This window comes from Pseudocercospora fijiensis, assembly GCF_000340215.1.
Source record: "Pseudocercospora fijiensis CIRAD86 unplaced genomic scaffold MYCFIscaffold_3, whole genome shotgun sequence".
NCBI classification, from domain to species: Eukaryota; Fungi; Ascomycota; class Dothideomycetes; order Mycosphaerellales; family Mycosphaerellaceae; genus Pseudocercospora; species Pseudocercospora fijiensis.
The window spans coordinates 3,821,236-3,844,628 of record NW_006921534.1 but is presented as its reverse complement, the minus strand read 5'-3'; the positions used below and the strand labels follow the sequence as shown (position 1 = coordinate 3,844,628).

Sequence of the window (23,393 nt, the reverse complement as noted above, 5' to 3'; positions counted from 1 at the left end):
AAAGGTTGGCCGCCGAAGCCGCGAGACGGCAGGCCTTATTGTAAATAATTGTTTGTCTCGTAGCTTAGTTGCTAGATCTTACGATGCTTACCAAGACGTAGCGCCCCAGTGAATGATTCCTGCCGCTGCTGGAGCCACTAAACCGTAAGTATGGACCTAGAGGGAAGGCACGTAGGTCAGCGGGCCGCTCAAGGACATGAGTTGCCACTTTCAACGGCTGTGCTAGAACTGGACTAATTTCTCTGAGGTCTCGACCCCAGTCGTGCTCGTTCTGCGGAGCTGTCGCGCTGCAGTAAACTCACATGTGCCATAACATCGTGTCGTCTCCGCTTCTCCTCGGTTGCCGCCGCGCCGAATTCGTCGTCTTCGATGCGAACATGCTCCTTGAGTTGCTTGATGGCCAGATCTGAAATTTCCAGTCCGAGTTCCTTCTCTGATTCTGCGAGGTAGACCCAAAGCTGTCGCCATGTACTGAATCGGTTTCGTGGAGAGAAGATGTACTTCATCTCCTTCGAGCAGTACCTCGAATTGAGAGGACTAATGAATGACCTGTCAGCCCATTTCGAACAATTTCAATTGCCATGGTAGAACTCTTCGGGGAAAAGGTCCATTTTCCATGCATGTGCTACTTCCAAAATTTTGTGCGACTGCTGGGCATCAAAAATTTGCAAACGGACGTTTGATATTTTTGTGTTGATGGCGCGATTCTGGTAGATTGGTGTGGGTTTCCACTCACTTTTGGTAAGTATCATGATCGCCCGACATCATGGATGTTGGTTGTCCTGAAGACACGAACCCGAGATCGGCCATGAAGTGTGACGGGAATGAAGCTTGCTCAAAATTTTTGACTTTGATCGACAAAGAAAGCTTGAACTCCGAACGAGAACCTCGAAATGTGTGTTGAGAATGCAAATGAACGGCACAGAAGGGCAATTCAAGATGAAGGCCTAGGCCATGCAGTGATCATGTGCTCTGAAAATATCAAAGGTATCTATCTTCCTCCACTGATCTGCAGCGCATCAATGAAGTGAAGTGGAGGACCTCAATGGATCTGCTGCCAAGCCACTGCTGGGCACTGCAGCCTGGATGTTCAAGGTGCGCCTCATGAAATTCCATGAAAGGGCCATCAAAATCCACTCTTCCAATTTCCAACGTCTTTGCCATGGATGCCCAACACTCCACCAGCAATTGCCCCTTCGGCGCACCTGACAACCTATGGGCTGACCGATTGCTGTCCACCGCCTAGCGAATCATTCCGATAATACCCGTTAAATGTTCCCTCCTCCTAGGAACAGTTCAACCAGCACTGTTTGGAGACGAGGTCCTTACCGCAGCATCCTAACAGCCTTCGCAACCCGTAGTATATCCGAGTCTAAGCCCGACGAGGTAGAGTAGTGTGGTAATGATTCTAGACAGCATCACAGCTTGACAATATAGTAGTAGGCGTTTTAGGTAGTAGGTAGTAGCCGACGTAGTAATATTGAATATAGGGAATAAAGAAACGCTAGAGAAGGCGAGAGGCTTCGCTTATGCCTATACTATGTATAGTACGACCTAAAATGAAACGCAGAATTGCAACGTGCAAGGGAACCTCGTTCGACAACAGCTAGAATAGCCTAGCCTTGCGAAAGACTCCCCACCTTGTCCGAATGCACATACGCTCCACCATCCCCTGTAAAAACTCGTTGCCTCGGAGCGTTCGTCGGCAAAACTAGGATTCTGGTGGAGTTCTTATACAGAATACGTCTGTGCCAACTTATGCAAAGCGGATTCGACCAACCAGATCCCCTAGATCTTATACAGCAGTTCTACGGACTTAACCACGGACTTCGTTTAGGGGATAGCTGCTTCCTCTTTCCTGCAGCATCGTTCGCATCTTCATTCTCTAGGTTTGCCCGCGCAGCACTCCTCGCTATCGCCAATGGACTTCTGGCTGGATTACGAGGTTTGCTGGAAATAACCATCACTGCCTGCGACTGCCTAGGCAGTTAATACTCTTGCTTTTCAGGTGGAAGGCACAAGTCTCTGCACCTGCTTCATCGTATCTGGCGATCCTCTCAACTATCCTGTCGTTTAGCTCCTGATTTCCATGCGCTCCTAGCGCCCCGTCGAAACGGCTTCATCTCTCGAATAGAGTCTTAACGGCATCGGTAATGCTCATATTGTTGAAGAGCCATTGATTTGAGTGACGACCGACGTCATTAAAAGTCCCACTTTGCGCTCTAGGCTTTGGCTTTGTTTTTGGCTTGCTTGCTGTCTGCGCAGTGCGAGGTGGCGGTGGGGAGCAGCTTCGTATAGAGGAAGAGGAAGATCGAATGGACTTCATCTCGATCTGGTTAGAGCTGGATATGCTTGATCTGCTAGGTGGATGCATCTTCTCGAGATTCTTTTTGATCTTTCCGGTAATGCTGGTTCTAGTCTTCGCTGTAGAAGAGTCTTGTCTATCCTTTTTAGGAGTGGAATTGACGTTGTTGATCGAAGCACTCATTCGCAAGAGGTAGAAGGATGTTAGAGAGGCTAGTGAGGCTAGTGACCTGGTATCGGAAGCAGATTTTTGAGTCAAGTCTGGATATGATAGACTTCAGGCCTATACGAGGGATCAGGTCTTCTTTATGCCCTGGGTCGTATACCTGAGCCGGTGTCACCAAGACACTCAAGTATGCAGTCAATGCTCATGTGAGGTAAGGTGGGTCGCCGCCAAGCTGCAAAGACATGGTGACCGGCTAGTGGTAGCCACGGAGGTTCCGCGTGCATACACAGGGTTCGTCACAGCAATTGGAGGTAAGGCTGATGCGGACTGCTGTGACAAACGTCAGCCGCAGACGCACGGACGAGGAATGTTCAACGTGCCAAGTGAAGCACTGCGCTGCTCGGCAGTGAACCAATGAGTGTGCTAGCCTTACCCGAGCGTGAAGTGTGGTCGATGCGAAGGAATGCCGTCTTTCCGCGCAAGCTTCCTGGTACGGTGGGTGCCTGGACGAAATGGGGCACGGCGCAGACGTGCCACCAGTCGCAGGCACTCTCGTCTGCTGGTCTTTCTCTCGGCGACCATACGCGTGACACTAGCCACCGTACGACACGGGAACATTACGTGTGCACGCGCATGGCATGGCATGCAGTGGCTTGCGAATAATGGCTTGCGAATGGCGCAAACAGGACCACGTGTGGCGCGTGCTATTTTCATCCGCCTTGGCGTGAGATCATGCTTTTCGCTTGTCGGCACGGCGGCGCGGCCTTCTGCTCATCATACTATGATAACTATTTATCTGGACTCCATCAGTCTCGGCGAAAAGGTGTACACAGAACGACCGACCCAAGCCCTCAAGCCTCACGTCGCCGAAGCACCGAGTGACGCGCATTCTCGAGACCCGGTCGCTGCACCATCAATGCGAAGGCATGCTACACAACACCTCCACCTCCACCGCTCTGTCGACACACTGCACGCATGTCGCTCACCTGGAAAGTTCAACTGTACAACTCCATGTTGACGTCTGGAAGTCCTCTGGCACAACCCGCCTATCTAGTATCGCTGTAGATTTCGAGGGGCCAACCTTGCTCCTCCCTATCTATGCTACCCGCTGTCTGATACGCCCACTCTTATCATATACCCCCATCTTCGGCAGTCCAACAACCTCCAAACTCGCAATTGACAGCGTTGGTGACTTGCCGCCGGCCAGAAGCAGCAGGACATGCTATCGAGTGTGAGGCGCAGTGGTGGTGTTGTACTGGCCAAGTATCTCTCGACAGGTAAGACGGAAGATAACGTGTCTGTTTCTTACTTTCCCATTCATCTCAGCCCTCTATTACTGATGCAAGCGAAAGATGACTGAACATCACGATGGAATAAAAGTTCTCTCCCCAGGAGCGGGATATGGCATCGTCATTGGGATCGGTGGAGTGTTTGCAGCCATTATGCTGTGTATCACATGGCTGCAGAACCGCTATACGCGATTCTCTACCAAGCAGTCCGAAGAGTTCAACACCGCATCTAGGTCTGTCAAACCAGGTCTAATTGCTTCGGGAATCGTTTCGTGTACGTCTTCCATCCTCTCTCGCCCCGCAGACTTCTAATTTAACGCCCAGCATGGACGTGGAGCGCAACGCTCTTAACGTCAAGCACTTTCGCCTACACTTATGGAGTCTGTGGGCCGATGTGGTACGCAGCAGCAGGCACCTTCCAGATCCTGACATTCTGCCTTATGGCCATCAAAATCAAGGTAAGCGGATGAATCGAGGGCTCACATTGAATCCGGAAATATCCACTAAACCACGTTCCTCACTCTCATAGCGTTACGCACCAGGAGCCCATACATTTCCGGAAATTGTGCTGGCACGAAATGGTTACATTGCTCACGTCTCTTATCTATTCTTCGGCATTGCAACAAACATGCTGGTCGGTGCCTGCCTGGTGCTGGGAGGCTCACAAGTTGTGTCAGCTCTCACCGGGATGAACGTCTACGCTGCGTGTTGGCTCATTCCGATAGTCGTAGCAGCATACGTTATCGCCGGTGGACTGAGGAGTACGTTCATCGCGGACTACATCCACACAATGATCCTCTTCACTGTCATATTTGTCTTTGGATTCCTGATGTATGCTACGAGCGATATGGTGGGATCGCCTTCGAAATTCTACGACCTCCTGATTGAAGCTTCCAAGAACATGCCGATCGCAGGGAACGCTGGCGACGGATCATACCTAGCCTTCCGATCTGTCGACGGATTGGTCTTCGCCTTCGACCTTTTTGCTGCCGGCTACAGCTGTGTGTGGCTAGATCAAGCATACTGGCAGAGGGCCATCGCATCACGTCCAGAGACGAGCGTTCGAGCATACATTCTAGGAGGTATAGCTTGGTACGGCGTTCCATTTGGTTTTGCAACAGCCATGGGCCTGGGCTGTGCTGCGCTCACATCCAACCCGAGCTTTCCAACCTATCCGAACCCTCTATCTGCAGCGCAGAACAATGCGGGTCTCTCCGCTCCTGCCGTCACAATCACACTTCTTGGATCAACAGGAGCGATTCTCATGCTCATTCTCCTCTTCATGGCTGTGACGTCCAGTACCTCTGCAGAGCTGATCGCCGTGAGCTCATTGCTCACATTCGACGTGTACAAGACATATATCAAGCCGGATGCTACTTCGGTCAGGCTCGTCCAGATCTCACACTATGGCATCGCCATCTACTCACTGGTGCTCGCAGCCTTCTGCTGTATCCTCAATGTGGTGAACCTCAACCTCACATGGCTCCTGACTATTCTGGCCATCATCGTTGGAGGCGCGTCGGTACCTGTAGGACTGGTCTTGCTTTGGGATCGCATGAGTTGGGTGGCAACGGTCGGTGCACCCTGGCTAGGTCTGGCATGTGGATTGACAGCATGGTTTGTGACCACCTCTAAGCTTTCTGGAGAGATCAGTGTCTCGACAATGGCGAATGCCAGAAACGCGCTCGCAGGCAATTGCGTAAGCATGGGATCAGGTGCTCTCTGGGCCGTCGTATTGAGCTTGATCTTCCCGGCCAAATACCAGAGTACAGATTCCAGGCACATTAATCGTGCGAACAAGATCGCTGGTATTGTGACACCGCAGGCCGTGACTCCACATGCGGACAGAAGTCCTCCTGGAGAAAGCGATAATGGCCCCGACGAGAAGAACCCAGCGACATCCGAGAAACCGGCCAAATCTCAAGCAGTATCGGAGAGCAGCGCTCATGATGATCATGCAATGACAGGGAACGAGATTGTGGACTTCCTCGAATCGACCCAAATGCGACCAATCGACGAGAAGCTTGCGAAAGAAGGCGAACGACTTGCATGGGGAGCTAATATTGTCTTTTTCAGCATTGCCTTCATTCTAGTCCCATTCACGCTGTTCGGCACAGCCTACGTCTATAGCAAGACGTTCTTCACAGGATGGGCAAGCATTGGTTGATCCCAATACATGCGAATGAAAGCTAACCCGTGGTGAACAGGTCGTAGTCAGCTTCATCTGGGTCTGGGCCTCGACTATGATATGTGTCGTCTATCCGGTGATCGAAAGCACCAGCGCCTTGAAGGAAGTCAGCGTCGGGCTATGGCGGGATATCATGTCAATGTTCGGAGTGAGGAAGCCGAACGTGCATCTCGGCGAGCACGAGGCCTAACCAAGAATGTCCCGAGTCATCTTGAGCTTGTAGACGAGCTTCGCAGGTAATCTGACTCTCGAGAATTGCAGTATATATGACTTCGTATAGCGAAAAGTTAGAAGTCATAGGTATGCAACAACGAATGCCACTTCTTTCGTACAGTACTACACTGCGCCACAAAACTTTCAGGCTTCAAATTCCGAAATTTGGGAACCACCTTGAAACACAGCCTCAGAAGTAGGCTTGTTGTCGTCAGAGAGTGCAGCGGGAAGGATTTGATGGTTTAGCTCGAAAGGGTCCGAAACCATTCCGGCTGACTGCATCCGGGGTGTGTGAGGTGTCATGTTGTCAGAGCCACAAACAAATCGAAAGAAGCAGGGACTTTCATGCGCATCCTTCAATCCCTCCTAATTTGTATAGAGGTCGAAATTGCTGCCTGCAGGTACCAAGGAGGCTGAAGTCATGGTGGTGCCATCTTCACCATTAATTTTCGCAAGCATGGCGAACAGTAGACAGCGAGGTTGTTGACGTATGTGCTTCCATGCGTGGAAAGTTCTATGCAAGAAATTTTTGGTGTTAGTGCTGCGGGTTTCGGGGACCGGAAATCCTCGTCGGTCTGTGGTTGAAATGGTGGTTTCTACATTACTTCCGACAGGCTACATGCATGCAGTAGTAGATTCGGAATCTCCTCAATGCCTTGCTGCTACACGATTAGGCATTATCCTAGAGGGTGACGCTCATCAATGATGCTGATGATGCAAATGACAAACGTATCGAAGATGTAACGTGTGCGTGTCCCGCTTCATGCCATGGCCTAAATCCATCCCAACGCCACTCCGCTCCCATTCAAATGCTGGAAAATTCAACAAAACTCCTCTCTGAAGCCCAGAACCGTCCAGGGTCGTCAAAAGGATCTCAAAACCTCCCGGTGATCTAGAGACTGCAAGTTCGCTGCTGTCACTGTGGCCGGCGTGCAACTGTCCATGTTGTATTCCATGCTCCACGTCTTGGATGCATTTCTCTCGATATATTTCGGCGCAAGTCGTCAACATACCCGTCTTGGAAGAGACGCGGGAAAGCAGACGGTGTTGGACAGTGCGATTAACCTTTATTGCCCGGAAGCGAACTCCGATGGCTAGCCCTCGCTAGCCCACTAACGAGCCAGGCGTGCCGTTTCAAGAACTGCTTCATGCTGATGAAAGCAGATATGCAGAACATGGTCGTGGCACCAGCCTCTGTTTCACATCGTGTCCATACGATGCATCAGCTGATGTATCGTCGCAGCTGTGGTACGGTCACAGCCGAGCTTGAGTCGGGCTGCTTACTCTGCTCGTCGTGTAAGCGCGAGGTTTGATATCTTCTTCACCAAGCGCTACGGAGCGCTGGTCTCGCGGATGGGCTCACCTATAGTCCGAAGGTGAGACGTTCAAATGTTTGTGCGCGTAGGCCAGAACGTCTGCGCGCAAGTCCAACTTCTTAAAGCTGGGTATCTTGAGGTTTTGGACTTCTCCTTGGATGGCTGTTGAGACCATGAAGCTCTCTTCGTAGGACTGAATCTTCATCCTCACGTCGGACACTTCTTGCCCGTTCATGTGGACTTCTACATCGTCGACTTCCTCTCCCCATTGGCCAATGGTGCTGCATCGAGCTGGACTTCCTGGCTTGGGTGATCGTACGTTAAAGAACTCAAGTTGCTTGAGCCATGGTGCAAGCAATGCCTCGCCAGCAAGCTTGATGTAGGCTTCCTTATAGCAAAAGAAGGTATAAAAGCGTCGTAGCTTGGCCTCGATAAGCTGATCGGAGTTGAATGTCACGTCACGTCCAGCAGGAGTGGTGAGAGAGATTTGCATATTTCGCTGAATGCACCTGTCGTGGCGACCGATTTCATCTCTGTTCAAGATGGTTCCGTCCAGAAGAGTGACATAATCCACATCGTACTTCATGCTCCACCGCTCCTCATCGCTGAAGACAAAGTCGTAGATGTCTACCCATCCATCAAGGCCCTCTGCATCGATTGTCCGGTAGTCGTCCCGCTCGTTTACGCACACAATGTCAACGCCAACCATGACATCCGGCTCAAAATTGGCCATGGGTGATATTGTTCCTTCAATGCCGCCGTTCGGCAGGTATTTATGCCTCTTCTTGCCATTCCAGCCAATCAGAGCAACCAAGCCATTCTGATGCGACACATTGAAGTCAATGCCTTCAATCGGTCTTCCCACAGCGTCGACTGCACACGGCTTTCCATGCTTGGGGTCTCCCTTCCTCGCGAGTCCTACATCTTTCCATGGAATGTCCAGCGTCTTGGATATGAACAAGCGCTTAAGTAATGCAGAGCCCAAACTCATTCTCGCATCCTGGATAAACATCTTACTCGAGATTGCCTTCTGCTCTGCCTGCGAGACCAGGGCCATTGCCTCTGAAGCTCCCGTAGCAGACCATATGTTGGTGCCGGGCCACAGAGTCCTTGTGTCGAGTAGCCAACATGATATCTCACCCTGGTCGTTGGGTAGCGGGAAGCTGGTGGTTGCCGTGGTGAGCCCGCTCGCCAGGCTGTTCATCAACGTCGAGATATCGGGGAAGTGCGTCGATATGGCGAGTGGGATGCGCTGTGACAGCGCTCGCTTGCGCGTCGACATGACCAGGCCGGACGTGGACATGACGGGCACGGGCACGGGCACGGGCACGGGCAGGTCGGCGTCCCTCGAAAGGGATTACACATGAACCGGACAAAACAAGGTGAGGCCAAGAGGGATGTCGGCTTTCGGATTGATGTGGTCGTGTCGTACGCGGACAGTAGTAGGTGATGCGTTGCGTTGCGGTGGGCTGGGCTGGGAGTGTTTGGTGGGGAAGGGAGGGTAGAGATTGGGAAGCAAATGATAGATGAAGATCATCGCGCACACGCGGGCGGAGGCGTGCTTGCATAGTTCTATTTTGACCAGCAGCTCAGTCTAAAAGCGGCCAGCAGGATTTCCACTAAATCCCCATCTCCGACCCGAATGTCTTGCTACATGTCATGTCATGCCAAGCCAAGCCATGCCAGCAGCCATGCCATGCCATGCCGTGCAGTGGCCAAGTCGCGATACCAGCAGAAATGCGAGGTGGATGATGTGATGAGAAGCTGAGCCTTGTCGTCGGCGCAACTCATGCTCTACGAAGGCATTTCGTATGTTCGACCATCTCTCATCACAGCGCAAGCAGCGCCCGGTGGGATGACTCGCCGACGCGGGAGTATTATTCAATAGAGGATCCACCCACATGCCATCCGATGCCACATGGTATGGCTATCATATCCGCATGTCGAATGACGCCGGCGCCACGTATGGTATTCTAGTGGCTGTAACCTCCCCCGCCTGCCTTCCTTCCATTCTTCGCTGCACCATATCATATTATTCACCTCACCATCCTTCAGCCAAGTCCCGACTCGCACGCTCTTCGTGTTCACTGACCGAGCACGTCTGCTACATCCACCACCACACTCTCGACCGCGTCTCGAGCCAGTGGAGTGTCATGCGCCATAGCACTACTTCGAACCTTCGCGCCCTATGGCAGTCTGACTCACACATTGGCTTATCAGTGCACCTTTGATAACAATGCGACCAAGCCATCATCACATTGATCAGTGCGCAAGCAACGAACAAAACATGCCGCTGCAACATTTACGATGACAGGAAGTCCCGACGTCACGATTGGCGTGCTCGCGCTCCAGGGCGCCTTTTTGGAACACATCACGCTGCTCACCCACGCCGCCCGATCGTTGAAGCAGACCCAACTGGAATCTCCATCTCGACAATTCCCGCCAAACACCCGCGGAACCGAGACAGCATCACCTGCGCGCAATGCCGCACCATCTGTCTCCGAAGCGAAGGAAAGCAAATCCCCGAGATTTTCTCAAAACCAGACCGACGACCTGCCCCGGACAATTTCGAACGCCACTGAGCCAAGCAGCACCAAGGCCCACACCACCTTTCCTCCTCAACCCTCCTTCCGCTTCATTCAGGTCCGCACCGCAGAGCAATTATCCGAATCCGATGCACTTATTCTGCCCGGCGGCGAATCTACGTCCATATCGCTAATTGCAGAACGATGTGGTCTCCTCGAGCCACTACGGCAATACGTCAAAGTGCAACGCAAGCCGGTGTGGGGCACATGCGCTGGCTTGATTTTGCTGGCGGAAAGTGCCAACAAGACCAAAGAGACTGGGCAAGAGTTGATCGGAGGTTTGGACGTCCGGGTCCACAGGAACTACTTTGGAAGACAAGTAGAATCCTTCGAGGCAGATCTAGAACTACCTTTCCTCCAAGGAGGCAACTTCCCGGCAGTGTTCATTCGAGCACCGGTTGTGGAGAAAGTCCTATCAACTTCGTCGGCTATCATCGATGAGAGTGAGGCTGCGAAGAAGGTAGATGTGGAGACTATTCTTGCGCCTCCGCGACAAGCAACGAATGCACCGGTTGAGATTCTCGCAAAATTACCTGGCCGAGCTCGTGCCATTAAGGATAAGACAACTACAGCTGAGGATCTGGGCGAGGATGGAGACATCGTGGCTGTAAAGCAGGGCAATGTCTTCGGCACTGCGTTCCATCCTGAGCTGACGAGTGACGAGCGCATTCATGCTTGGTGGTTGAGAGAAGTCATGAGGCTGAAGTATGGAGGGCAGATGTGATGATGAGCTGAAGAAACCATGCTCTATTCATGGAATGATTGATGTATGCGCTGCATTGATCGGGAGATCATGAAGCCCTCCTGGGGTGATTGCTGTTGCTACAGCCAGACATAGACATCCACAGTAATCCGCAGACACAGCTTCAAGCCTTCTGTCTGCAAGCCGATGTCCCTTTCATGCAGCCCAAACCTCACATCTTATAACGGCAAGGCAAAGTCGAATTTGGCGGCAAATGCTCGAGAGCACTAGGTTATGGTAGGTGATGGAATTCAATGGTATGCGGATCCGCGGAAGAGACCATTTTCGTGCGTGCGCGGCTTTGCTCACCAACCGCTGCCACAGCATGTGCTGGATTTTCGCGCATGCGGAGTAAACGCTTACCGAGTCGACAAGTGACAGCGCCGACGGAGACATTATGCCCACCTAAAATATGCCAGGATGCCTCTCAGGCCTTGCGCTATCTCTCTCGCTCGAGCTGTGCTTGCGCACCCGCGCCAGTGCGACTGATCGACTCAGCGCGTGTAGAGATTTACCTGAACGTGAGCGTGAGCGGTGCCTCCTCCAGCAAGATCATTATCAGGTACCGAGCCCGTCTAAAGTGGTTTGTTCGGCCCTGCCATTCGAAGTACGGGAGAGCCTGATCAGGCTCATAGCGAATGACTTCTTCAAGTTTCTGGAGCCCATCAACGATTATCCTGCTGTCTCCTGGCTGTAGTGAGTTCGGAGCCGAGAGTTGATGGCGATCCATCGTCACCAGAGTTCTCCTTGTCTTCAACGTTGATCGGTGTCGTTCAGTCATCCGTTGGCGAGTCCATCTTCAGTTGCGATCGCCCCAGCGAGCTTCTACCCAGACGGGTTTGCGATCACGGAAGACGCTGCCTCCAATGTTGGTAAGGCTCGTGGATTCCATGCTCTTGTGACGGCGCTTGGCAGTGCGTGGAGCATTGTTCACCTCAACAGCATAGGGTTCATCAGAATCTGGCATGCGCGTGCCCTGCGCATCGCAATCTGTCACCCAGCGACTGTTGACACAGTGAATTTCCCTGCCAGTCCCGCTTTCCAGGACCAGTTTGTTGTAAATACGAAGGCGCCGCAAAGTCTTTGGCGAGCCTTCCTTAGAGACCATATGAGTCAAGCGTTCACTGAAAGTCTTTGTGGTCTTGCCGCCCAGTCGTTGAACAAAGGCAGCGAATGCAGGCGTTGCACAATCGCCGTCGCTCGTGTAGACCTCGACCAGAGCTAACTCCAGCATCTTCTAGGCCGACCACTCCCTCGGATGGAATCGGCGAACCCTTCGACGACGCCGATGATGAGACTGCAGAGCTAGACGATGATGAGTCGGAAGAAGGTGATACTACCAACAACGTCCCCCAAGATGAATTGTGCGGGCCCAAGACGCCTATGAAGCGCTCTGGTCCTCGCCTTGGCACTCAGGAAAACACCCGAGCACAGGATATGGTGTACGGTCGGGCACGCCTGTCAGACGCTTTACTGTGCTCGGCACGCAGCAAGGTACTCCACAGACTACGAAGCCATACCGAAAGCCTGTGATTCCACTGTCAGAAGTCAGACCAACTACAGTGTCTAGAGCTCGAGATCGGGCAATGGTGTATCCGGAGCTGCAGCCTTTGATTTCGGAGGCAGTCAACGACGAAGATCAATCGTCTAGGATTGAAGATCAAGATACTCCAATGCCAATTGACCAGGAGCTTCAGAGTCTGGAGATGGACACAACAGTGGAAGACTTGTCGATGGAGCTTGAGCGAGACGATGTGCCAGGTGAGGTCGTTGAGGGATCAAGCGCCATGCCAGATAAGTCTGGAGACTTTGATCATGTTGAAGGTCATGATAATGATGGGCAGATGCACGATACGATCCCGACGAAATCGTTGTTATGCAGAACCAGGAGCTGGAATCTGGGTTGGAATCAGCAGACGCATCTTTCGGTTCGAACGGACAGCGTCATCATAACTCGACCAGCTCCTGCACTGGAGAGTGAGACTTCAGCTGATGACCATATGGCATCCGAAGAAATTGCAAACTCAACCCCGAAGGCGGAGACTCTGGTCTGGGACAACATTCGTCAAGATGTCATGATTCCGTTTGACTTCAACACCGACATTTACCATCGTGGATATTGCCTAGCAAGGAGCCTCTTTCGTAAGCCTCTTTTATAAAGACTCGCTTTTGCTTCTTCATGGTACTAATCATGAATCCTTTCTCATCAACGTTATACATATTCTCAGGCTCCACCTCGTACTGCTGCATCTTTTGTTGAAGATGCCCGAAGTACTCACTATAGGACCAAAGTGAGTCAGCCTTCTTGCGTGCTGAGTCGATAGGAAGGAGGTATTTGGACTGGATCGCTCTAGGCCACCGTTTAACGAATCTGCTGAGCCAGCACTTCCCAGGCCACTTGCCAGTGATCTCATGAACGAATGTATTCACCATTGACGGCGTTGGAGGGATACCTCAATACGTAAGAGTATCGATATAGTCCACAAGGGTAGCCTCTTGTTGATAGTTGTGAAGTTGAAGATCTTAATATTGCTGCTGCTTGGTTCCAGACTTCTTGTTGAACCGCCTAGATAAGACAGAGCGCTCCACTCCATATTTTCTGGCTGTAGCAGATATATCTGGCTTCTCTTGTTGTCTCAGATCGTGCAGTGCAGGGTCTAATGTTGCAGTAGTGGTGAAGGAGAACGTAGCCAAGGCTTTACTCGGAGCTGTTAGTCATCAATCACTTGGTGCCGAAGACCTGCAGAAGCATGGACCCATGTAGCTCTCCTTATACATATTATCCTGCGCCGGACCTGCGGCGTGCCGCGTGCGTGGGGAATACCTTGTATCCGTAGTACCTACCCGCGCGCTCGGTCACGTTATGTCCTCGTGCCTCGGCCATAACTACCCGCGCAGCGGGTAGTCGACAGGTCAATGATAATTGCGGCTTAGTGATAATATTATTCGACTGTCGACACTGTATCTACAATATCGTCCATCACCTAAAGCTATAGGTGAATAATCTTCTTCCTGTAAGCAATGTAAGCAGGCCTAGCAGGTGTTCCCTTTACGTGCTTATTAATAGCTGCTATCCGTTGTCTCATATCGGCTTCTTTAGTACGTGTAAGCGCTCTACGTGCTTTTATAAGATCACTCTCTTGTCGCTCTTAAACAATAGTACGCGCGTTCTTTATATATAAGATACCTCCTTTCTATAGACTAGACCTCTTCTATAGATTACGAGCCCTTCTAGCCTCTATTGTAACAGTAGTATTGTTTAGTTCATCGATCGCTTCTATACCTTCGAGAAGCCTAATTTCCGTAGCTTTAAGTAGCTTAGTTAATGGCTTACGCATAGAGTCTGGCATGTTCTGTTTAAGCAGCGCTAAAGTGAAGCGATTATAAGACCTTACACTACGTAGTGTATTAAGCATATTCGGTGCCGCTCTCGATTGAGGTTCTAGAGTAATCTACCTCTCTCGAGAGCGAAGAGACTCGATCTAAGCACGAACCTTGATAAGAACGACCTCCGGATTAAATAGATATAGTCCGGTCTTCTCAAATAACGATATAATAGTGCCCTTCTTTAATGCCTGCAATCGGAAGTGCTTAAAGTCTACTAGAAACTCGAGCTTGTTATAATCCGTATAGCTAGTCCGAACGGCTAAATCTACGGCTTCGGAGTGCTAGTGTTTGTAAGGCTAGAATATAACTATATCTAGAGGCTGTAGGATAGCAGAAGTATATGAAGGCAGTGCGAATAGTATGATATTATTAGCGTCGCAATATTCAATAAATTCCTTAGTTGTATGCGATCCGTAGCCGTCGAGAAGCAGAAGCCGGAAGCTACTAGTTTAGGTAACCTTCGAGAACCTATCGAAGTGCTATACCTACTCTAGCGATAGAACGTCGTTTGTATAACCTGAATCGCTTACTCTAACTAGTGTATTATCTTCTAAGTGTTGAAACTATGTATTTAGGTGTGTTTTGCCTTGTAGAATAAGCATTAGAGGCACTATAGACCTAGCAGCGCTAATAGCTTTAACAACCGTTAGAGACTCGCGATTGTTAGCTATAGGTAGGAAGTTACGCCTCTTCGGATACTAAGTAAGTACCCACTAGCCTCTCGCTATGCCAATGCGGAAGCCTGTCTCGTCTATATTCTATATATCCGATAGCAATATACCGTATTCTGTACAGACCTAGTAGTACCGAGTAAACTACTACTATATATCTCCTTCCTTATAAGTAGCGGCTCTAGCCGCATCTAACGGTATAGTCTTTACTCTCTACTACTAAGGGTTCCTCTCTTTCTATCGACTTGCCTACGCGGAAGACACTATTAGTAGCGGTGAGGTCGGATCGTCGTAGTATCGAGCGAGAATCGAGTTAGCGGTAACTAACAACTAGCGTAGGCGCGTAGATACACCGATTTCATCGTAGCGCTTTAAATACTAGACTATCGCGGCCTCCTAGACCTTATTAAGCTTGCGATAACTTAACTTCCGCGTAGATTTAGAAGGGAGGCCTTGAATACGATGTCGCAGTCGTTAGTATAGTACCTCGAAGAATTCGGCTACTTTAGTTAACTTTAGAGCTACCTCCTATTTAGTAAGCTACTCTATTGCTTCTACAATACGATCTTCTTCCTTAAGATAAGTCGATATAATATAGCGCGTAAAAGAGCTTGGAAACACGAGGAAACACGTCGATAATATAATGGTCTACGGATATTATTACTAAGCCGCAATTATTATTAACCTGTCGACTACCCGCTACGCGGGTAGAGCCACCTAAGGAACGAGGGTGGGCTCGGACTAAGCAGCGGGTGGGTACTACAGATAAACTGTATAATTTACGCCGGAAGCCGCGGAATATGTTTTGTGTCACTAGGTGTATAATAATCGAGGGTGTGCCCTGTGCTCAAAATTTCGAAGTCTCAGCTCAACAATCTTGAAGTTTTGAACAGTACTATTCATAACCACAACCCAACTTTTCTCAAATCACCTTCGATTAAACGACAAAATGAAGGCAACGATTTTTATAGCATTTTTGGCGGCCGTTTGCACAGCCGTTCCACTCGCTCAAAAAGTGAGTCATAGATTCATAAATAGATTTTGGAATAGTTGCTAACTGATCTGTAGCCGACATGCTGGATCAATAGCAGCGGCCAGAAGGAGTGCGATCCAGGGGGCAAACGTTCTATCGAGCGCGAGAGTAGCATCGGGTTCGAGTTCGAGTAACGTCAACAATGCAAGATTAACCACAACGGCGAGAAAGTGTACGACGGCACACCTTCGGTCAAGCGTTAGAGCAGCATCGGGTTCAAGACACATTAAACCTCCAGGATCGAAAATGGTACAACTTCGACAAATTCTTGCGTATTAAGACGAACCGGCCTTGTAAAGCAACTCGCTTCCCTTTCGTTCATTTCTTTCGGGTCTCGAGTAGCTCTCGTTGCTCGGAGTTCTCTTTCTGAGAAAGCGTATTCTCGGAATTCGATTTCTCGAGATAAGCGAGAGTATTGTCGTCGCCGCGGTTGTCCCCATCCTTTGGACCAGCTTTTCTAAAGATATTTCTTAGGTTACCTAGTGCCTGCTCGCATTGTTTAAGAATCGGCTGCACGCCCTTGCCCGTATCTTCATCAATCTGCTCTTCTTCAAAATTCTCATACGCACTCTCTAACAGCTCTTCGATCGCCGGTAGTCTCTCGAGGAGTTCCCGAAGTTCCCGAAGTTTCGGTGGAAGTCCTTGGGCGTCATAGATAGCGCGTCCAATATCGATAATCGTCTTCGCAATGCCGATGCATGCATCAAGCAGCTAGCTGAATGGTTGTAATAGCTTCGGCGCTAGACATTTCTTAAGGCGTGCGGGTAAGAACTTGACTAGAGGGATGGACCGAGTGTAGACGATAGATCACGCTAGGTTGGGTTTCTCGTTAAGAGGGACAGGCAAGAAGCAAGCACTGCCCCTCGTGAGGCTTGATCCTAGTGTCACACCAGATAACTCAGAGATAGTATGGATCTTCGAGCGTCGCGACACACTTCTCGCTGATCGTACTTTCAGCTAACGCTCGAACCCAAATATTGCCAGGAGGAAGGTGCTCTGTAGCCTCCGCTTGTGGCCTAGAAAACTCCCGGGTGCTGTCCGATGAGTACAAAATCACGTCGCTGGGCGTTCGTTCGGTTGCATTGCCACCGAATGTACTGCCTCAAGAAAGCCTCTTCAGCTTTCCAACGCTTGCCTTCGATCCCTTCGCAGATCGCAGTAAAGTATCACCATCCTATCGGTCATTATACTCGCCCGCATAATCCTTGTCCATCATTCTACCATAGCCTCCACGACCAGGATCATACTCATCACGATACTCATCTCGGACCTGTCCACCACTCCTACCCCTACCATACTGTCTGCCCTCAGAGAAGCCCTCGTCCAGATCCGTTCTAATTATTCTCTCGTCTAGTTTCGTGCCTCCCACGTACTTGAGACAGTCCAAAGCGTCTTGATGAGTGTAGTATTCGACAAAGCAAAAACCGCAGGGCGTCTTTGCGAAACGGTCTAGACCCATGACTAGACGTTTGATTTCTCCGCATGTGCTGAAGAGGGAGTGGATTTGTTCTTCGGTGGTGTAGAAGGAGAGGTTACCGACGTAGAGGGTCGTGGCGTTGGCTAATTTTTCTTCGAGGTCGGGTGAGGGTGCGCGCTTGCTTTCATCGTGTTCCTCGTGAGGCGCGCGCTTGCGCTTCTTGTACTATAGGTAGGTGTTGTCATTATGTGTTCGCGAAGTAAGCTGAAAGGCTGGTCGTGGTATACCTTGCTCATGGCATAGCTGGAAGGCTTATCCAGCCTCTCGACGGTGCTTCTCATCTGAAAGGAAGGCATCACGACGTCGTTGGTCGTTGGTGGTTGTAGTGTGGATTATTATTGTCGCCACGAAGAGACGAGTTGAAGCTGTGAAGCAGGCGCTTGGCAAGCGCAAGCACGGACAGAGCTTGGACGCGACCTCAAAGCTTGTGAAAGCGCGTAAAGTTTGTCAAGCTCAGTTCAGTTCAGCTTCAGAAGAACATCACTGTGGCTTGCGCGTTGTACGTTGTGCATGTGACAACAGAATGCGATCGAGATAGCAGAGGAATAAATACTCCAGCAATGCCCAAAGTCATCCAACGAGCGCCCAAGTGGCTTGATCACGGTCAAGCCGCCTACGACTTCTTCCAGCCGGCAAACAAGAGCAGTATCAATGGAAAAGCACGCGCAGCATCGGAGTTAGAGAGCGCAAAGGACGGGCCTTCGAAGCGGATTGCACACCGGGGGACGGAGATTTTCTATGCGACGGGCAATGAGCTGCGATGGGCAGATGTCGCATTGCTGAAAGAGGCTGGCGAAGGTGGCATTCGACCTTCACGGGCACAACCACAAAAAAGCCCGCAAACGCTCTACAAAAGCCTTCACACATCGATTCCTTCGAATCAGTCGATACAGCAAATCTCCGTCTCTCCCACTGGCGAATACATCGCCATCCTCACCAAGCACCTCTGTCGCGTCTGCATCCTACCCCCGCCCGAACACCTCAACTTTCCTGAGCAACAGACACTCAAGCTCAAGTCCTTTACTGTCGGCCCTACCGCGCATGTGTTGGAACAGTCACCGCTTGTGAGCGCTCTTTGGCATCCACTCTCACCGTCAGGAAATGCGCTGCTTACCATTACTCTGGATGCAGTAGTGCGCTTATGGGAGCTGGACATCGACAACAGAGCCAGCTTCAATGAGCCAAGCTTAGCTGTCGATCTGAGGAAACTCGCCCGCGCAACTTCTTCTCGAGATGATCTGGCTGCGAACAAATATGGTGTCAAGAAAGGCTACTCGCTTGACGACGAACAAATGCGCGTGTCTGCGAGCTGCTTCGGTGGCACGGGACAAGAAGATGAAGATGGCTGGTCGAGCATGACCCTGTGGATAGCCATGGCTCCTGGAGATGTCTATGCGCTGTGTCCCTTTCTTCCATCGCAATTCTGGCTTTCGCCAACAGTGTTGCCGAGCCTGACGACAAGTGTGGTGGCGAAAGCGCGCGTTCACGAGCACAGCCAGCAAAGCACAGAGCTGGAGAAGCTCATCGCGACGCATCAGAGGAAGTGGCTTGCTGAGCTTGATGATCAAGATCCGTCGATCCTTCCCGGCTTGCGCGACGCGGCAGTCTATTCGAGACCAGAAAAGCCGGCATCTATGCCCCGACTTCAAGGCCCATTCGAGATCTCGCCTGAGCCGGATTCGGGTGACATCACGGACATCCACGTTATCGCGCCAAACGTCAGTCAGGAAGATCTCTTCGATGACGATGAGAACTTCGACGATCTTGCCATCGATGAGGGTCTTAGCGTTGGGGTTGTTTGTTTATCTACGAATACAGGTAAGGTACATATATGCCTCAACCTCGAAGGAGTGGAGGCGGAATGGCTTCCCGGCTCATCTCGAAATCGTGCTCTATATCAGCAGAGCGATGAGAATGTCAAGACCTTACTGCTGTATGAGACTGTCCATCTGGCACCTGATGATCAGCAAGGTGACGAGGCATGGCCGACTTTCACCCCATCGCCAGCCGATCGATACGAAATCTTCAGCACGCAGCCTACAGGGATTTACAATCTGTCGCTGCGACCCTGGGTTCGTGCATTAGAAGACGAATTGTCGGCGCCTGTCACTGCAACTGAGGGCATCGACTTTCGTATGAATCTGATCTTGGAATCATCACTCACCACAGTCAGCCGACTTACGGCAGAGGTGGACGAACCTCTCGACGACATTAATGCCGCCATCAGCATTCTTGACGCCTCCAATCTCGGATACATCACACTCTCGTCGTCAGGCAAGACGCCTATCGCTGCGATTCTCGACGTCCCGGTCCTCGCAGCGCATCCATATCTCCCCGACGTCTATGAGCCTCGAGCCGCTCTCACGGCGGCAGAAGAGCGAGCGCCATACCAACCCGCGGAGGTTTTCTTCCACGCATCGAAGTTGCCAGGATTACTCGAGTCTTGGAGACGCGAGAGTGCTAATGGCGCGGTGCCTGGCGATATCAAAGGCCTGGTGAACTTCTCACCATACACCTTGCAGAAGATGACTGAGGCGCACCGAGTACTCAGTAGTGAAACACACATGCTCGGGCTGGCGGCAGCAGACTTGTTCAGACGATGCGAACGGATGATCAACGAGATGAAGGCACAGATCGAACGAGTGCGCGAGCTCTCCAATCGCGTCAACAGCGTCACCGGTGACGATGAGTTCCCCGAACAGACACCTGGAGAGCCAGAGCTCGTGCGTGGAGGCAAGTCAAAGGTTGAAAATCGGGTGCGGCAACGGCAGGAGAAAACCCGAGAGATCCATGAGCGGGTGGAGAATCTTCGCAAGAAGATGCGCGGTCTCGGTAGCAAAGAGCTTTCGGCTAAGGAACGAGCGTTTGCTGATGAGGTGGAACGGATCAGTAAAACTGTCATGCCGCTTTCAACAAATCTTCGCAGTTCTACTGCGAATATCAGGCTTGAGAATAGCGTTCTGACATCTTCGAGCGTGGAGAGCGATGAGGGAGATGGTGAGGATACGGTTGCGTCACGTGTGGATGCTGTTCGTGAAGTTTATGCGCAGCTCAAGGAGCAAGCCGAGTCGGTGCAAAAGGAGTTGGAAGCCAAGGGCGAGGCTGAAGCAATTAGTAGTAGACCATCAACGGCAAACGGTACCAAAGCGTGGGATTATAAGCAGAGGAAGATGGAGGAGGTGTGGAGGCTACTGGAGCGTGAGACTGCGCTGATTGAGGCTACCACTCTGAGGTTGGAGAATCTTCAGGCTGGTGCTGCCTAAGGAGGCATAGTTATGCAAGGCGGACTTGAATAGTAAAATCACTGCCTGATGAAACTTGCTGAGCACAAAAAGGGAGGCAGAGCACTGCACAGCAATTGATGCATGATGCATGATTTGGATTGAGCACCGAGACTTGTCTATGAATGCACAAGCATGTGTCCGATGTTCCAGCGCTGTTGACTATGACTTCGAGGGTTCGATCCCCGGAGGGGAAAAGCAAATTGACAAGTCTGATGTCAAACGGCGAACAATCATGCCACGCCATCGCCAGGGATCGAACCCTCAACATCGTCAAGAGCGGGTTTCGGGTAAGCTATGAATCGAAGGCTAGTCAGCGGGTAGTCGAGTGACGGCCCTCTACCGAGGGCAGTGGCGCATGATGAAGCAAAAGATTCGGCAGGCACCTCGATGCCATGTCCAGCACAGGGCTCTGGTTTCCCAGTGACGGACCCGCAAGCCCTCCCAGATCGTCGGCGACGCGCTGCACCTGTGCCAAGCCCTATCGAAAACTGGATCCCCATGCCCGCAGACATTGCTCCCAGGGGTTTTCATTTGACTCCCGAAGAAGCTGATTGCGTGTCCGAGCACCTTGTGTGATGACGTTGCGTTGAGAGTCGCCATGCCACTGACTCTGTCATGTTGATTGGTGGTCAAGTCCAATCGAAAACGTGAGTGCCCTGCTCCTGCCTTCAACAATTCGCCCGCAGCCAAGTCTGAGCGTGGTGAGCTTTGCAGCTCCCAGTTGAAGTTCTCTGAAGCGCGTGTATCAGGTTCCATCGCCATTTCACGAATGTTGAGATCGTGGGGGATTTCACGCCAGACCTCGGACTTTGCCAAATGACCGGAGTGCGCTTGGCTGGAAATAATTGTATTTATTACTTGCCTTCGCTTCAACGCTCTTGCCTTGGCGTGACGCAATCCGCTCTCTGACGCGGCAAGCACTGATCTATGCATTTGCGCGCTCCCTCTTCGCTATCGCCGCTCATCAGTATCAGTCGAAACTGCCCCCGCCTGCGTGCCGTGCGCCAATGTCCAAGTCGAGGCTCATCGTCGTTGCCTGTCTCGGACAGGTGCAGCGTGACCGTTGCCGCATGCATGTGAGTGTTGACTGCCATCCATTCTTGCCGCGGTCGCCATGCCCATTACATCCCTTCACCATATCAACTGCACTACCAAAGCTTTCACGATCTCGCATTCGAGCAGATGGCAAGGAACACGCATATTCCTACCATCCGCTAGCCCTGAGCAGTCTCAGAGTGCGCTTCTCACTTCCGCTAGGCAAGCACATCAAGCTCACAAATATCGTGTCATCCAGCATGTTTGCACCACTTGAAAGCAGATAAGCTACGTGCCTCATGCTTACAGTCCAGCTTCCGACTTTTGGCAAAGGTCTTCGTCCAATCTGCCTGCTCTCTACCCGGCTCCAAGCTCTTTGACAATGTATTCTGGTCTATATCTCGCTTTCCGGGGTCGAGGATGATTTTTCGTCATCGATCTGAGTTCCAGGGGATTGATATGGTCGATGTGCTTTGGGACACGCTTAGTTCGCAGGTCGCTGGGCACGGATCTGGTGTTACATGCCTTCATCAAGGGAACCTCGAACAGGTCAAAGTGCTGATGAGCCATCTCGGACTACGTTCAGCAGGTGGGCCATACAATGTCATGAGCTGCGAAAAGGAAAGGAAAGTACATGTAGCTTGAAGCAACGCGTGAGGTGAGACCTCGGGCCGTGTGATCGGCCGCATCCTTCGTGGCACGTGTATACAGTATGGCACGCTTCGCCTTTACTGCAACGTCACTAAGGCAAAATGGAACACAAGTCGTCTAGCATGTTTACGATCGGAAAGTGGAACGTGCTTTGTGCCAACGTAAATGAGATGGGTTGTCAACACGAATGCAACTATTGAGAGCTGACCTGCAGGGCGGTTGCTATCCCTCCCGGTCTGCAAGCACTGCGCTGTAACACACCGAAGGCCTGTCATTCTCGAACGCCCTTTCAGAGTTGCGAAACGGTGCGAGAATTTCAAGATGAAATGTGTGAGAAGCCCGAGCAAGCAAGATGACGACCATGCGACACTGCGACAGCACTACATGTATTCTAGTTCCACTGGATATGCTTAAAAACAGAAACGCCAAATTGCAACTATATCACGAAAATGACGACAACAGCCTGATCTGTATGGGCACGATGGGATGCCGGTCTTGCAAAGCATTATGAAAAAAAAACACTCAGAAGTTCACCATTCCCACATCCTCCGTGCTCCAAAATTTCCAGCTTCATAATTTGGCTACCTATTAATTCTCGACCAAACCATCCGCACCAGCCGTATTCTAGACCTGGTGTTGCCAAAAAGCGGTGCACCGAAAAGATTTTTCCACCTCAAAAGGACTCAGCGCGACTGCCATTCCAAGACGTCAGTAGCCCCCAATACACCGGTAGGATCGAAAGAATCGCTAGCATCCGAGATGTGCGGCCGCAGCTCCAGCTCACCCGGGCATTTTTTGAAACATCACAAAGCTCTGAGATCTCCTTACGCGCTTCCATTGTCTGATCTACAGGCCATGATCGATCAGTTTAGTGGTGCTCGAGTATCGGGCAGCAAGAACACCACCTCTGAAGAAAAGATTGTAGATCTGGCCTATCGTGTCAAGTATGGGATTTCGCCAGTTCTCGGCCATATTATCCATTTGTATTATTCGAGTCCCCAGTCTGACCATCCAGCGCCTAGCCTTGATCACCGAATTTGAAACTACGTGAA

General features: G+C 51.1%; 10 protein-coding genes across 10 annotated transcripts in view; 4 read left to right on the top strand and 6 right to left on the bottom strand.

Annotated features, from left to right (window-relative positions):
- Positions 1-765, bottom strand: part of MYCFIDRAFT_203072 (uncharacterized protein) — a gene marked incomplete at its 5' end in the record, with an annotated part of 2,382 nt that extends 1,617 nt beyond the window's left edge. The window contains 3 exons of the mRNA XM_007926994.1: positions 92-156; positions 303-537; positions 737-765. Of these exons, the coding sequence (XP_007925185.1) occupies positions 92-156; positions 303-537; positions 737-765 (329 nt within the window). The remainder of the gene's footprint in view (positions 1-91; positions 157-302; positions 538-736) is intronic.
- Positions 766-3,822: 3,057 nt separating this feature from the next.
- On the top strand, positions 3,823-6,260 carry MYCFIDRAFT_152785 (uncharacterized protein; the record flags this gene model as incomplete). The annotated part of the gene is made up of 5 exons (XM_007926993.1): positions 3,823-4,033; positions 4,084-4,217; positions 4,289-5,572; positions 5,648-5,921; positions 5,974-6,260. 5 exons carry the CDS (start codon positions 3,823-3,825, stop codon positions 6,135-6,137), a joined length of 2,067 nt encoding a protein of 688 aa, XP_007925184.1. The 3' UTR covers positions 6,138-6,260.
- Positions 6,261-6,735: 475 nt separating this feature from the next.
- On the bottom strand, positions 6,736-8,971 carry MYCFIDRAFT_152781 (uncharacterized protein). Its single transcript, XM_007926992.1, has one exon. The coding sequence runs from the start codon at positions 8,777-8,779 to the stop codon at positions 7,520-7,522; it is 1,260 nt and encodes a 419-aa protein (XP_007925183.1). The 5' UTR covers positions 8,780-8,971; the 3' UTR covers positions 6,736-7,519.
- A 778-nt stretch (positions 8,972-9,749) lies between these two features.
- MYCFIDRAFT_210911 (uncharacterized protein) lies at positions 9,750-10,953 on the top strand. Its single transcript, XM_007926991.1, has one exon. The coding sequence runs from the start codon at positions 9,784-9,786 to the stop codon at positions 10,783-10,785; it is 1,002 nt and encodes a 333-aa protein (XP_007925182.1). The 5' UTR covers positions 9,750-9,783; the 3' UTR covers positions 10,786-10,953.
- Positions 10,954-11,602: 649 nt separating this feature from the next.
- On the bottom strand, positions 11,603-12,037 carry MYCFIDRAFT_195567 (uncharacterized protein; the record flags this gene model as incomplete). The annotated part of the gene is made up of 1 exon (XM_007926990.1): positions 11,603-12,037. One exon carries the CDS (start codon positions 12,035-12,037, stop codon positions 11,603-11,605), a length of 435 nt encoding a protein of 144 aa, XP_007925181.1.
- An 857-nt stretch (positions 12,038-12,894) lies between these two features.
- On the bottom strand, positions 12,895-13,236 carry MYCFIDRAFT_133522 (uncharacterized protein; the record flags this gene model as incomplete). The annotated part of the gene is made up of 1 exon (XM_007926989.1): positions 12,895-13,236. One exon carries the CDS (start codon positions 13,234-13,236, stop codon positions 12,895-12,897), a length of 342 nt encoding a protein of 113 aa, XP_007925180.1.
- A 2,501-nt stretch (positions 13,237-15,737) lies between these two features.
- MYCFIDRAFT_210910 (uncharacterized protein) lies at positions 15,738-16,428 on the top strand. Its single transcript, XM_007926988.1, has 2 exons — positions 15,738-15,876; positions 15,930-16,428. The coding sequence occupies exons 1-2, from the start codon at positions 15,811-15,813 to the stop codon at positions 16,026-16,028; spliced, it is 165 nt and encodes a 54-aa protein (XP_007925179.1). The 5' UTR covers positions 15,738-15,810; the 3' UTR covers positions 16,029-16,428.
- A 278-nt stretch (positions 16,429-16,706) lies between these two features.
- On the bottom strand, positions 16,707-17,702 carry MYCFIDRAFT_214779 (uncharacterized protein). The gene is made up of 2 exons (XM_007926987.1): positions 17,599-17,702; positions 16,707-17,536 (listed from the first exon to the last, which is right to left on the bottom strand). Exons 1-2 carry the CDS (start codon positions 17,665-17,667, stop codon positions 17,069-17,071), a joined length of 537 nt encoding a protein of 178 aa, XP_007925178.1. The 5' UTR covers positions 17,668-17,702; the 3' UTR covers positions 16,707-17,068.
- A 229-nt stretch (positions 17,703-17,931) lies between these two features.
- On the top strand, positions 17,932-20,634 carry MYCFIDRAFT_133498 (uncharacterized protein; the record flags this gene model as incomplete). The annotated part of the gene is made up of 2 exons (XM_007926986.1): positions 17,932-20,296; positions 20,366-20,634. The coding sequence occupies 2 exons, from the start codon at positions 17,932-17,934 to the stop codon at positions 20,632-20,634; spliced, it is 2,634 nt and encodes an 877-aa protein (XP_007925177.1).
- Positions 20,635-20,771: 137 nt separating this feature from the next.
- Positions 20,772-21,588, bottom strand: MYCFIDRAFT_173515 (uncharacterized protein; the record flags this gene model as incomplete). The annotated part of the gene is made up of 3 exons (XM_007926985.1): positions 20,772-20,864; positions 20,895-21,093; positions 21,122-21,588. The coding sequence occupies 3 exons, from the start codon at positions 21,586-21,588 to the stop codon at positions 20,772-20,774; spliced, it is 759 nt and encodes a 252-aa protein (XP_007925176.1).
- Between the last annotated feature and the right edge of the window lie 1,805 nt (positions 21,589-23,393).

Bases quoted from the DNA above. Each gene is read 5' to 3' on its own strand.
- MYCFIDRAFT_152781 (XM_007926992.1), bottom strand. From the start codon at position 8,779: ATGTCCACGTCCGGCCTGGTCATGTCGACGCGCAAGCGAGCGCTGTCA.
- MYCFIDRAFT_210911 (XM_007926991.1), top strand. From the start codon at position 9,784: ATGACAGGAAGTCCCGACGTCACGATTGGCGTGCTCGCGCTCCAGGGC.
- MYCFIDRAFT_210910 (XM_007926988.1), top strand. From the start codon at position 15,811: ATGAAGGCAACGATTTTTATAGCATTTTTGGCGGCCGTTTGCACAGCC. The intron at 15,877-15,929 runs GTGAGTCATAGA...ACTGATCTGTAG, and splicing joins CCGTTCCACTCGCTCAAAAA to CCGACATGCTGGATCAATAG.
- MYCFIDRAFT_214779 (XM_007926987.1), bottom strand. From the start codon at position 17,667: ATGCCTTCCTTTCAGATGAGAAGCACCGTCGAGAGGCTGGATAAGCCT. The intron at 17,537-17,598 runs GTATACCACGAC...ACCTACCTATAG, and splicing joins CCAGCTATGCCATGAGCAAG to TACAAGAAGCGCAAGCGCGC.